This window comes from Chiloscyllium plagiosum, chromosome 3, assembly GCF_004010195.1.
Source record: "Chiloscyllium plagiosum isolate BGI_BamShark_2017 chromosome 3, ASM401019v2, whole genome shotgun sequence".
Taxonomy (NCBI): Eukaryota; Metazoa; Chordata; class Chondrichthyes; order Orectolobiformes; family Hemiscylliidae; genus Chiloscyllium; species Chiloscyllium plagiosum.
In genome coordinates, this window is record NC_057712.1 from 101,675,449 (window position 1) to 101,690,121 (window position 14,673).

At 38.2% G+C, this 14,673-nt stretch overlaps 1 protein-coding gene across 1 annotated transcript in view; it reads left to right on the plus strand.

The window, feature by feature from the left end:
• LOC122548393 (pleckstrin homology domain interacting protein) overlaps positions 1-14,673 on the plus strand; it is a 168,308-nt gene that overhangs the window by 80,339 nt on the left and 73,296 nt on the right. Inside the window, exons 8-12 of the mRNA XM_043686970.1 lie at positions 867-1,020; positions 2,341-2,475; positions 7,049-7,177; positions 12,302-12,527; positions 13,648-13,782. Of these exons, the coding sequence (XP_043542905.1) occupies positions 867-1,020; positions 2,341-2,475; positions 7,049-7,177; positions 12,302-12,527; positions 13,648-13,782 (779 nt within the window). The remainder of the gene's footprint in view (positions 1-866; positions 1,021-2,340; positions 2,476-7,048; positions 7,178-12,301; positions 12,528-13,647; positions 13,783-14,673) is intronic.

Here is a 14,673-nt window from a genome sequence, read left to right on the forward strand (position 1 = left end):
TGATACACTGTTAGTGTGATAAATTGTAAGTATTAAAAAACAGATTAATGGATTGTTAAAGATGATATTGTAAATGAATATCAAGTACTTCTCACTACTCTTCTGAATTATTGTGCCCTAAACTTTTATTGCATTCTGAGGATAGATTTAGCGTGCTTGATGCGGCTAGGACATAGATCAGAAATGTGTATCTGTTATGCATATTAACTTAGAAATTAGAGGAAGATGACTAAATTATTCTTATGGAAGTGTCAAGTATTAAAGTCTAGATTAAATTAATTGTAATGACAGTAGACAGCTGTTTTTCTCCCTCCTGAATCAGAAGATCTGCAGTTAGATACTACTTTAATTTCAATTTATTGGGAGCGATAAAGTTTAGTAAGATGTTGTTTGTGCATTCAGAATATGTTTTAAAGATGCAACACATTTAACAATTCACAAGAATATCACCATATCGCAGTTGGCAGTGATCTTGCCATTGAATTAATAGGTTATAGATTTGAGTTCCATGTTGGGGGTTTAATCACATGAACAAATCTGATATTCCAATGAAATATTGAGGGAATTTAGCATTATTAAGTGGTGCTTTCCTTTGGTCTTGTGATTCACAAACATTTGCATAACTTGAAGAAAAAGAAAATTTCTTTTGATCTGATATGCTGACACTGTCAAGTATAGATAAATAAGTTGTTTATCACTGCTAGTTATAACCTTTTGCTAACACTCAATGAAGCTTGCAGAGTTTTATCAAATGCAAGGCACTTTGGAGATATTTGTGAGGGATATGATGCAAACATTTTTAAGTTTGAAAAGGTTTACTTTTTTTGAACGAATTTTATTGACCTACATCATTCTTGTGCTTAAAGATATAATCCACAAGGATTAGAAGATAAAGTGAACAAACTTAAAGTAACCATGGTGGCATGGGATCGTCACGACAACACTGTTATTACAGCAGTCAATAACCTTACATTGAAGGTTTGGAATTCTTGCACTGGTCAGCTCATACATGTCCTAATGGTAAGAAGCTGAATCCTTGATTTTGAGTAATCTATTCTAGGGCATTGCAAACATTTTTCACTTTGTAACAAAAAATGAAGAATGCCATTTTAAAATTTATAATATTTGGGTTTCAGTGACTGGATCGGCATGTATTGGCCATTCCTAATTGCCCATGGGGCAGTTAAGAGTCAGCAATGTTGCTGTGCAGGCTAGACTAGGTAATGGTGACAGATGTCCTTCCCTAAAGGACATTTGAGAAGCAGATGGGTTTTTTCCGACAATCAACAATGGTTTCATGGGCATTGTTAGATCCTTAATTCCAGATTTTTATTCAAATTCCTTATCTGCCAAGGTAGGATTTGAGCCCAGGTCCCCATAGTATTACTGGGGGTCTTGTTATTAGTAGCTGAAAATGTGTTGCTGGAAAAGCGCAGCAGGTCAGGCAGCATCTAGGGAACAGGAGAATCAACGTTTCGGGCATAAGCTTCTCCTGTTCCCTGGATGCTGCCTGACCTGCTGCGCTTTTCCAGCAACACATTTTCAGCTCTGATCTCCAGCATCTGCAGACCTCACTTTCTCCGTCTTGTTATTAGTAGTCCAACGATAATGCCACTGGGCCGTCATCTCTCTATGACATGGAATAAAGTCACTTATTGTGTAGAGGAAGCTTTTTTTTTTGAAAGACTAAGTTTTCTCCACCTTTCTACCACTCTCTCCTCAGGTTTTGTCTCATCCTCTACTATCTCTGGTATTCTGTTACTCTTCATATTTGTGATCAGAGTTTATCACCGCTGGCTGTGTGATCATGAGAAGTGTCACAGCCTAGTTCAATTCTGACCGAGGCTACATCTTGCAGCAAAAACACTGGATAGCAATAAGGACATTGGCTCTTCCCTTTTTCTGCACTTGGATCACTGACCACCAGTCTTCTCCCTGGTTGCTGCATATTTATATTCACTGATGGTGTTATGACAAGGGATCAAATTTAGAGTCTAGTTCAGTAGTACACCATGCATTTAAGAAAGAATCTGTTTTTTTAAAAACTGGAAGTCTTCAACAAGAGTAGCTTTCCTAATTTATCCATTTCTAGTAATTTTATTTTGCAACTTATATTTGTGCATGACTTGATGTTTGATGGGCAGTCTCAACGAACAGATAGTATCATTAAGTCTGGAAAGTGAATTTGAATGGAAGAAATTCAGTATCTTCACCATATGGATACAAAGTAACTCCATAATTTTATTTGTGACTGATTTCTTTTAAAAAGCCAGTATAATGACCATCATTATTTGTATTACTGATTTACTGATGATTAATCATTCACCATTGTTGTTGCAGGGACATGAAGATGAAGTATTTGTACTTGAGCCGCATCCCTTTGATCCCAGGGTCCTCTTTTCTGCAGGGCATGATGGCAATGTAATAGTTTGGGACATAGTGAGGGGTGTGAAAATCCGATCGTATTTCAACATGGTACTCATATTTACGTTTTCTTAAGTGAACAGATGTAATTTGCGTATGAATTTAACATACTTTCCATGATAATTATTATTATTGTTTGTTACAATTATTTATCTTCAGGTGATAGAGATGTCAGTTCCTTTAAGTATCCCAGTGGTTTGATACTTTGTCATTTTTCTTGGAGGATTACGCAAATTAATTTTAGGTATCTCTTTTTTCACATGGTGAAGATTTTTAAATATGTTAACTTACAAAAACATCTATTACAATTCACCTGTAGAGAGGCAACAGAAAAAGGATGTAATACAGTGATTTTTTTTTTGTTTTTGCTGTCACTAAATGTAAGATTCGGTTTACAAGTGACTACATATTATTTACATGGCACTAAATAAGCAAGAATTTAAAAATAATTATTCTCCAAGCTTTGTTTGGAGGTTATGGCTTGTGAGTGCATAAAGAGTGAGGGCTGCAGACACTAATGTTGTACAAGGACATAACCAAGGAGCATGACCTGTTTTTCTCACATGTATACCTGTGGTTTCAGTTAGTCACATGATCTGTGAACAACACCAGTTGAGTACTTTTCTTGCAGAGAACAATCTGGATCTCTGACCCAATGTCATGTACCCCCTTACTCCATGGCCCCAAGATCTCAAGAATTATGGTTGTTTATTATTTAATTTTAGAGAGTGCTTGCCATTAGATTTTGTGAGGGTTTCTTTAAAGGAAAACTGAAATATATTTTCTTTACCTTCATGTGATATTTTCAGCCATACTGTAAGGTTACAAATGTATAAGGCTTTAGGCACATCTCCTGACTTACTGAAGTAACAGTTAAGAAAAAAATCATTGTTGTGACACAAGTATTTAAGTATATTGAGACATTGGTTAGCAGTGAAAATTTGTTAAGAGTATTCCATTCAGATTGAAGGAGAACACAATTGAAATTGTTTCCCTACTCATTGCGATTGAGTCATAACATGCCAATTGATGAGATAAGGCAATGGTGTAGCTGTGCTGCACTTGGTTCAAAGTAATTTAAAAGCACTTGAAACTTGCTTGTTGAATATGATGATTTCCGATTCAACTTTGGAAGAAACACCGTTTATTTATACAAATGATTTGGATAAAGGGACCACAGCTATGGTACAGTGCCTAAATTTGCAGATGACAAGGAAAGTAGAAAATTGAGAGGTGACGAGGTCATAAGGAGCCTACAGCAGGATATAGATAGGTTAGATATGTATGCAGAGATCTGGCAAATGGATTATCATGTGTGAAATTGTCAATCTTGACAGCACAAAAAACCAGCAGTAATTGCTGACAGTGACAGTAGGTGACTATGCATGCACAGTCATTGGGCACTGCACCGTTCCAAGCTATGATGTAATGTGCAAATGCATTACTGCACTTGCGCAAGGGAGCAGCATAATTTTGCAGTGGGTGTCAGGGGTGGATAGAGAGATGCCAGGCGCAGGTGTGCCTGGTGAGAAATCCCTGGAATGTAAAGAGAATTTACGGAGAGCCCAAGAACCAGGGATGGGGTCGCCAGGAGGCCCTCTTTGTCTCGTCTCCTATCTGCATTTCCCCTTGCTCCTGGGCCACAGACTTGTCACCTCCCCCCACCCCAGTTCTGTCCCAGATCCTGATCTCTCACCCTTTCCTCCCTGAGTCCTCTCGATCTGCACCTCCCAATATCTGAGCCCCCACCAATCCCGATGTCTCTCCTGCCCTCAGTCCTGATCTCCTCTTTCTTTCCCACCTTCTCCACCACCCCTGCCCCCCCCCACCTCACCCCATCCACTTCCCAGGTCCTCCTAATCTGCCCCGCCACCCCTTCCCACCCCAGTTCTCACACAGATCTCAATCTGCACACCTGCATCCCTAAGTCCTGCTTCTCTTTCCCCCGATCTCTTAATCAGCGCATGTGCGATTTAAAGCGGTTTATAGTGTGCATGTGTCAGTGTCAGGAAACACAGCCAAAAAATAATTATATTACTAAATGGTGAAAGATTGCAGAGTTCTGTTATGTGGAGAGATTTGAGTGTCCTAATACTTGAATTAGCAAGTAATGCAAGGGAAATTGAATGCATGAGTAGGGAGGTTATGCTTTAGTTCTGCAGGGCATTGGTGAAACCACATTTGCAGTAATGTGCATAGTATTGGTTACAATACTTACTAAGAAGTGTTAATGCATTGTAATCAGTTCTACTAATAACTAGAATGAGCAGATTCCCTTATGAGGAAAGGTTGGGCCTGTATCCTCTCAGTCCTTGATGGTCGAGGGGATGAAAGGTTATCAGGGGTCTATGTGAATAAAGAGTTGAGGTTAAAGACAGATCAGCCATGATCTTATTGAATGGAAAAGCAGGCTTAAACGGCTGAGTGGCCTCCTCTTGTTCTTTCATTTTCTTTTACATGTATCATGTGTTCCTCCAACCCCAACACTGGAATGGAACCTCTATGTTATTGTACAGTTTTTGAATACCTTGGGGAACTTATAATTTCGAAAGAGCCTCAGCCTTAGTTTAATTAGGCGCAATAATGAATCGCAAAGTCACTGTTTAGGTACCAAGTTCAAATCCTGGTAACATTACTGAAAATATACAGTACTCATTAGATCAGGCTATAAAATCATAGCTAAAGCTTAGTCTGAAACCTCAACCAACAAAAACCTAGTTGTCATCTCCAGACTCATCACCATAATTCTTTATTGTCCAGTTTCTCAGTCTCCGTCCTTTCTAAATTACAGTTAGTGTAAATATCTGCTGCTTTTATCCTCTAACACACTTAATCCTGCTTCTCCATCGTTCATATATTCATGGACCTGTAGCAGCATGTAATGTCGCAAATTGTAAACCCTTCAAGGCCAATCCGTATTGACTGTTGTAATGACCTATAGTTCAGTGATTTTCCTCACCCTCCCACCCCCCCAACTCAAAATTTACCGTTGCCTTCTTCATCAACCTTCTTGTGTATTTCTTTGCCTCAGTACTGCCTCACGTAAATCCACCTCTGGTGACTCTTTATATACCTGTATGAGTTCTATATTCTGGAGTTCCCTCTTGAAACCCCTCTTCTAAATGCTTCTTTTTGAAACATATCCTCAAAACCAAACTTCCTCCTAATATCTATGCAGTATTTTAGAATGTGGTTATTTATTCAATCAAGTTGTTGGTGCATGTGGTCACTGCTTTATTCTCCTCTGTTTACATTATTTGTTCTCTGGAGCTGGACAACAGTAGAAACACTACACTTATTCTGTAGTTTGCCTTCTTGTTGAATTAATTACTTCAGCAGTTGTGGCGATGCTGCTTCCATAATGATAGGCAGGGAGTTCAAGGCCAAATACCCAGCAGTCATGAAGAAACCATTGTATGTACATGAGGGAAGTTGGAAGTGACTGCATTCCCACAATGTTGCTGTCCTTGTCATTTTTGCTGGTGGATATGGCAAGGGAAAAAGGTGTGATAGTGATTTATGACAGTGGTTCCTTAAGGCTGTGTGCCAGAGGGTGCCATTGATGGATGAAATTGATAGTCTGGCAGCAAGGTGCTGACCAAAATAAAATGTTCTGTCCTGGAAAATGTCTGTGTTTTATTCTAGATAACTTCCCATCTTTCCTGTTAAAACTGAACTTCCGGGTGGAGTTTTCAGGTAACAGTAATCAAGACCACATGAATTAGTATGAGGATCCTTGACAATTGGAATTAAAGTATTTGGTTTTATTTTTGTAATTGGATAAGTTGAAACCTGCTTTTATTTTCTTTTTAAGATCTCCCTCACTATTAATTTGGGAGAAAAAAGGTAAAGCTGTATGAAAATAGGTTCTTGCAAGGCTAATTATGAATAAAAATAGTGGCTCAGATTAATTTTATTAGTCTGTAATCTCCTGAATGGTCCAATCTCTGCATATTTGGCACTATAAATGACTGCTGCTTCCAGTGTCTATGTAGCACTTAAAACTGCCATCTTCTTCCTTATCTGAAATAATCACTGAAAAATGTAAATGTACATACTGCTGTCAGCACATTTACTTGGGATTTGTGAGAACTTTATTTCTATTTAAAGCCACTCCAGTCATGTGGGGATGATGAGTGTAATTCATGCAGCTGAAATACTCTATGCTATGTTCTGGTTGTTCTCAATGGGTAGCCTTGGGCAGGAGTTCTGTAATTGTTCTATCCTTTAGCCCAAACAATAAAAATGCTTGGATTTCTTTTAAGCATCAAGAACTGAGAATAGTCTCTCTTCCATTACTACTGATTGTTTTTTCATATTCGGTTGCTAATTTTTAAATTGTTGTTTAATTTCTGTGGTGTGTGGTTACAGAATGATTTTCCTCCCTGTGGAATGTAGTGGAGATGTTTAATTCTAATTTTGAAGATCCTTCAGTGTTAGATATACAATTCTGCATGTATGTGCTACCAATAGTAAAGTTAAACATTCTGTCCTTTGGTAATCATTCAATTTAGACTAAACAATTTGTTAGAAAGCCTACTGTTTGTTACATGATGTATGCAACTGATATACCTGTGCACACTTCTTGCTATTTTTACATACTATCTTTGCATTTATCTTTCAGATTGAAGGTCAGGGACACGGAGCAGTGTTTGACTGTAAATGCTCCCCTGATGGGCAGCATTTTGCATGTACTGACTCCCATGGGCATCTTCTTATCTTTGGCTTTGGTTCAAGCAGTAAATATGACAAGGTATGAATTAGAAACAAACATTTTTTATATTTGTTCTGATTGTAAAAATTTTCGCATTGTTTTAGTTTAATTCAGATTATACTATTATTTGACTTCACTGAGATGTTTAATTCCCCTTTGCTGCTAGTTTGGAATGCAGACATGACACTGAAGATCAGAAGAGTATGGTACAAGGTTATCCAGATTTGTGCTTCCTTTACAGTCTGTTTTTCCATAAAGAGTTTTTAAGTTTTTCTTTCATTTTTCCATGATGAGTGAAATTAAATCACAAAAATAAGAAAAAGGAAATGAGTGAATTAGTATTGTTGGCATAGGAGGTTTTCCACGCAGTTGGAGAAATAAATTTAAGACATTTTAAACTAAACCTTTCATTGTAAGCCAACAGCAATTTATTATACAGGAAATCAAAGTTAACTTTTCGGGTCCAGAGATCCTTCCGCAGAAGAAACTGTTCTGAGGAAGGGTCACTGGACCCAAAATGTTCACTTTGGTTTCTCTTCACAGATGCTGCCAGACATGCTGAGCTTTTCCAGCAGCTTCTGTTTTTGTTTCTGATTTACAGTATCTGCAGTTCTTTTGTTTTTTATTTAACAATTTATTATAGCAAAATTTTTGATAAAAGATCACTCTTTAAGACTTTTAGGAGAAAGTGAGGACTGCAGATGCTGGAGATCAGAGCTGAAAATGTGTTGCTAGAAAAGCGCAGCAGGTCATGCAGCATCCAAGGAGCAGGAGAATCGACGTTTCGGGCATGAGCCTGACACTGGAGGCATGACACTGGAGATCAGAAGAGTATGGTACAAGGTTATCCAGACTTGTGCTTCCTTTACAGTCTATTTTTCCATAAAGAGTTTTTAAGTTTGTTTTTCTGAAGAAGGGCTCATGCCCGAAACATCGATTCTCCTGCTCCTTGGATGCTGCATGACCTGCTGCGCTTTTCCAGCAACACATTTTCAGCTCTTTAAGACTTTTGTCTTGTACTTATTGGAACATTTCATAAGAACACCAACTTCAGGGAAAACTAACATTTATATTGTATGAGAGGAGATTGCTAATTGGTTGGCAAACTGACTTTGATTGGGTAGAGGTATTGCAATGGAAAATGCAACAGTTAATTGTTTGATAATTAATTAGCATATAATTTTAAATCAGGCAGGTTGGTTCTCATTTATCAAGCATTGCCCTGAGAAATTAACTGGCAAGTGACCTATTTTCTTGAGTCTTACATTTTGCGTAGTATGTGATTATGTTCTTTCTGTTGGAAAATGGCAAGATCCTGTATGTTAAAATATATAACTTACAGTGCATGCAAGTGCTCCACATAGCAAGCTCAATTGACAATCCTGAATTGGTTCCCAGCACAATTCTGTGGACAGTCAGGATTATCCAGCAAATATCTAGTTTTGGAATTGTAACTACTAAGCAAAAGTGAGTACTACAGATGCTGGTGATCAGAGTCAAGATTAGGGTGGTGCTCGAAAAGCACAGCAGGTCATGCAGCATTCGAGGAGCAGGAAAATCGATGTTTCGGGCAAAAGCCCTTCTTCAGGACTCCTAATTGAAGGGCTTTTGCCCAAAACGTCAATTTTCCTGCTTCTCGGATGCTGCCTGACCTGTACTTTTCCAGCAACACAATCTCTGGGCTCTGTCTCCACCTGTCCACTTGTCTCTAAACCTCGCGCCCCCCACTCCCAAAAAAAACTTCAGCTTCAGAATAAGTACTGCTTTTTCCTATCTACTAACAGATCTGATGAAGAGTCACCAGACTTAAAATGTTAACTCTGCTTTCTTCCCATGCTGTAAAATTGACTTTATAAACAACCTCATAAATAGGTTGAATGGAATAATTTGCTCGCCCTGCGAAGATGCTGAAAAAAGAGCATTTCAAAGCTAACTTATGGGATAGTGGCTAGCCTGATCACCTTGGCTACCTTGCTGTATAATGATGGTGCTTAAGGTGTAATTTTTGGTCCTGAAAAGTGCTGCAGATTACCCTTGAAGAAGAGGTATCTCAAATGTTTGACCAGAAGGTGATACTACTGGTTTAATGCTGTACTGTGCAGCAGCAACAGCAGTGGTGTTTACCACTGACAAGATCCTGCTGCTGTCAAGATAAATGACTAATGTGGTAAATGAATTTCAGTGTAGTGTGATGCCAGGTATGTAGGCCATACGTTCCAAAGGCTGGCAGATCATATCAGACTGCATATCCGTTCAGCTATTCACAGCAAGTAGTGACCAGACCAAACTAGACCATGAATGCAAAACTTGTAAAAATGTTGGATGTTATTCTGCAATTGGATATCATTCCTGGCTAATCCTAAATGTTTGAAGAATTATGTTGACAACAATTAAGGATTGTTCCTTGGGCTTATAACATGGTGCATATAAGGATACTGGATGCTACATATATTAATACTTATTCACAAACAAATAAAACATGGATCACAGAATGCTCCTACTTCAGTTTAACAGGTGACAGCCATTCACTGGTTCATCTCTCCAGACAACGTTTTGACGAATCAGTGTCAACTTGCCTGGTTTAAAACTCCAACAAATTCTGGCCATGAGCTATAAAACACCATTAACCGTTGTATTTACCAATGCACTACTCCTATCAGAATCCAGTTGGAACCAGTCAGCATTTTACTCGCATAGTGTGAATGTTAAGGTTTTCTCCTTAATTTGCTATTATTCTGAATTGTCTTGTGAATTAATTAGTGCAAGATTCAAAGCTTTGAAAAATAGCTTTATTACTGTAAAACCCAAGTACTGTTCTGTACTACTGAATGATTATCTTATTGAATTATTTGATTTTCAACACAAATGAGGAATGAAGCACTTTGCTTTTTTCTTTCAGTTGATTGATTATAATTAAAATTTTTAGCCTTTAATTGTTTCCCTGAGACCATTAAGAGTTAGCCATATAATCTAAAATTGGAGACAAAGGATGGACAGTAGTTAGCACTGCTGTATCACAGCGCCAGAGATCCGGGTTCAATTCCCGCCTCAGGTGACTGACTGTGTGGAGTTTGCACATTCTCCCTGTGTCTGTGCGGGTTTCCTCCGGGTGCTCCGGTTTCCTCCCACAGACCAAAAAATGTGCAGGTTAGGTGAATTGGCCATGCTAAATTGCCCGTAGTGTTAGGTGAAGGGGTAAATATAGGGGAATGGGTCTGGGTGGGTTGCGCTTCGGCGGGTCGATGTGGACTTGTTGGGCCGAAGGGCCTGTTTCCACACTGTAAGTAATCTAATCTGATAATCTAATCTAAGACAGCAGGAATCCTTCCTCAAAAAACATTGTACTTTTACCGAAATTGAGCTCATTTTATCGTGTTTGCCCACATTGCAGGATTTATTGAATTAGTTTTACAACTTGTCATGGTGGTCATGTACTATAGTCAGCATCTGAAAGAAATGTGTAAGAAGAGTGCTAGGAATCTTAATTCAGAACTTTAACTGAAGAATTAATGGCCCATAGAGATGTTATAAGACCATTTAACTTCAGACGATGTATACAGGATATGGATTCAATGCAGCAGAAACTCATTCTTGGATGGAGATTCTCAGAAATACGTTTTGTCATGCTTGTATGTGGAACTAACTTCCACCAGAATTGATGTTTAATTCACTGCCACAGGTAGTTAAGTCCGGTGCTTATCTGATACTCCATTGAGTTGAAGATGGCAAAGATAGATCTTGCCCTAATTGATCAAATAGTATGGAACATTTCTACTATGTTGTTTATTATCTGGCATGGAGGGAGGATGTTTGTTTTGTAATTATTCTGATATAAAGAATCGTCCTTGAGAATTTTGGATAGTGCTACCTGGAGGTGTGGCTATACTTTGGAATTTGAATTTGATGGCATTTTCCTATTCTGCCTTTTCTTGCAGTTTCATGTGTTATCATATTTGTAAAAAGCTGTTAATTAATTTAGAATTGTCTTGGTAAACCTTAGTTTACTTTTGTTCAATTTCTTCCTAGTTAAACAAACTAGGCCTGTAAATTTTAGATATGACAGTCCAGTAAATATTTGACTGTTTAAGAAAAAGTCTTTTCAGTGTTTTATTAGTACAATCACAAATAAACACCAACTTTAAAATTTTCCAGACATGAAGGAAAGCGCTTCTTGGCTTTTATTGGTTTAAACTTCCAGTGCACAGTAGATTAATGGAAACTACCACATAACAGGCAGTTTGTTATAAAATGTAATTTACTATGAAACACAGAGGATGTGGACTGGTGATGAACTATTTTTTTCGAGACTGACAACAGCTTTGAAATCTCATAGGAGCTGCCCACAGAAAGCTAGCAGTGGCTCCCTTGTTTTATTTCTTTGTGTGTTAGCTGTTGGAGGACTCCAGCACCCAGTAACTGTGATTTCATTAATGTATATGCTCAAATACAAGAATCAATTCTTTGATATGTTCAACCTTTGCATCTTTGTGCCTATAGTTTCTCATTGTCTTGTTCATGGCATTGCTGCTGCCAGTCAGCATTGGCTTATCAACCAATCAGCACTCTTTTCTTCACCAGAATAAATTGTTGTGATTGTTTGAAATTTGGCATTCTACCTTTGTTCTGGTGAGTGCAACATTACAACTTCAGCAACATGTGTCTCTTTTCAGCGGTAAATGGTTTCTTCCAATTGGTTATTTTACATAGTTTCTTGTGGAAGGAACTCCAAAGTAAGTACTATACTAATAAATGAATTAGGAGCAGGAATAAAGTATTCAGCCGCTTAAACCTCTTCTGTCACTCAGAAGGATCATGAGTAGACAAGCAGGAGGCTGGAAGAACACAACAAGTCAGACAGCATTAGGAGGTGGAAAAGTTGACATTTCTTCTTCAGGAAGAGTTATACCCGAAACGTCAATTTCTCCACATTCTGATGCTGCCTGGCTTGCTGTGTTCTTCCAGTCTTCTGCTTGTCTACTTTGGATTCCAGCATCTGCAGTTTTATTTTTGTCTCTAACTCAGTAAGAACAAGGCTAATACAATTGTAACCTCAAATGCGAAATTCCTTCTTTACCTATTTCAATCAAGTATTTTAATAAATCTACAAATTTTTCAAAGCTTTAAACAAATAAATTCCAGCTGTTCTGAAATTCCCCAATACAGATTTCTGATCAGATGTTCTTCCATACGGATTATCGACCTTTAATTCGAGATGCCAACAACTATGTCCTGGATGAGCAGACGCAACAGGCACCGCATCTTATGCCACCTCCATTCCTCGTGGATGTAGATGGTAATCCTCATCCACCAAAATACCAACGGCTGGTACCTGGTCGGGAGAACTGTAATGATGACCAACTCATCCCCCAGATGGGCGTGTCTGCCACAGGTAATATGAAATGTCAGCCCAAGGTTTTGAGACTAATCCAGGATTAGGGCCTGCCATGATACAATCTGAAACAGATGATGGTTCTCCTGAACTTTGATAATATTTGCTTAAAATTATGTATGCTGTCATCAAAAACACTGAAGTACAGGTGGGTTACCTATTACTTTAGTTTGCTACTCTTCTGTACAATAGATTAAGTTTTTTATTGCCCAATTGATGTTGATGTTGCTTCTAAACACTACTTGTGGAAGATATCAAGAAGGCAGCACACCATCACCTTCTCAAGGGCAACTAGGGATGGGCACCCACAAGTCAATTTCACTAACTTCTAAGCATCAGTGTCTTGACAAAACCTCAGATTTACGTTGTGCTGAATGAAGTATATTATCATATACTTAAACAAAACAAATACATGACTAGGACATTTCATAATCTATGTTGTGCATTTTAGATGTATGGACATCATTGACCAGGGCACAATAAATATGTAGAATGCAGTATGTATAATATATATGTGTAGCAATCCGTGTCAAGTTTTCCTTTTGTCAATATACAATATCTGTATTACATTGAATTTTATTAGATTAGACTAGTTTCCCTACAGTATGGAAACAGGCCATTTTGGCCCAACAAGTCAACACTGACCCTCCGAAGAGTAACCCACCCTGACCCATTTCCCTACTCTATATTTACCCCTGACTAATGCACCTAACACGATGGGCAATTTAACCTGACCAATTTACCTGACCTGCACATCTTTGGATTGTGGGAGGAAACTGGAGCACCTGGAGGAAACCCATACAGATGTAGGGAGAATGTGCAAACTCCACACAGATAGTCGCCCGAGACGGGAATCGAACCAGTGTCCCTGGTGCTGTGAGGCAGCAGTGCTAACCACTGAGCCATTGTGCCGCCCAATTTTGTTGTCCTTTGTTTAAGACTTTGTCTTTAATAATATATTTGGGCCGGTAGAGACTCTGTTAATTTACCAGTATTGGAAAATAAAACACCTTTTAATCATCAGGTGTGACAATGATTGTTTATTAGTTCTTTATATTAACAATTAAATTGTGTATTTTTGCTTACTCTTCATATTTTCTGTTTGTCACTATCTCTTAAGGATTGAACCAGGTTCTGAGTCAGCAAGCAAACCACGAAATCAGTCCTTTAGACAACATAATCCAACGTCTACAGCAGGAACAAGACCAGAGACTGACTGCAGGTTCCAATAACACCCTGAATAGAGGGAGAATAGGTGTGACAATTTAACAACTGATCAATAAATGTATTGTTATAGTTTATTTTACAAACTAAAAAGCAGAAAACTAAGTGAAGGACAGTTTTGGCTCAGGCCATTCATCCATCTGTCCTTGAGGAAAGAAGCTGTCACTTCAGAAGACGCCTGCATGATTTTATTGGCTCTTGGGTATTACTTGTGTCATTAGATACCAAGATTCCTTTCTAAACTAAGCATGAACTCTTGGATTTTGTAAGAAATGATTGTCTATCTCAATACTGCAACAGTAAACTTCAACAGCAGTTTAATTCTCTCCTTTCTGGTGTACTTCACAGAATCACAGAATTGTTATACTGTAGAAGAAGGCTATTTGGTCCATCATGTCTGCATTACTACTTTGAGCATTTTAATGTAGTGCTAATCTCCTACCTTTTTCCCATAACCCTGTGTGTTATTTTTATTTAAATAATCATCTAATGCCCTCTTGAATGTCTCAATTGAACCTGCCTCCACCATACTTCCATGCAGTACATTCCCTATTCTAACTACTCACTTGGTGAAAAAGTTTTTTCTCACCTATCATTTACTACTTTTGCAAAACATGGTAAAACTGTACCCACTAGTTTGTGATTTTTTAATGAGAGCAACAGTTTCTCCCAATCCACACTATCAAGACTCTTTATGATTTTGATAACTTGTATCAAATTTCCCAGTCCCAGTTTTTACAATCTATCCTCAGAACTTGTCTGATATTTGGAATCATTTTCATAAACATTTTCTGCACTTTCTCTAGTTCATTCCCATCCTCCAATAGTGTGGCATTCAAAACTGTACAGAATAATCCTGCTGAATTTTCAACTTAAGTCCTGTTTAACTTCATCCTCCCTGCTCTTGTACTCTGTGCCCATA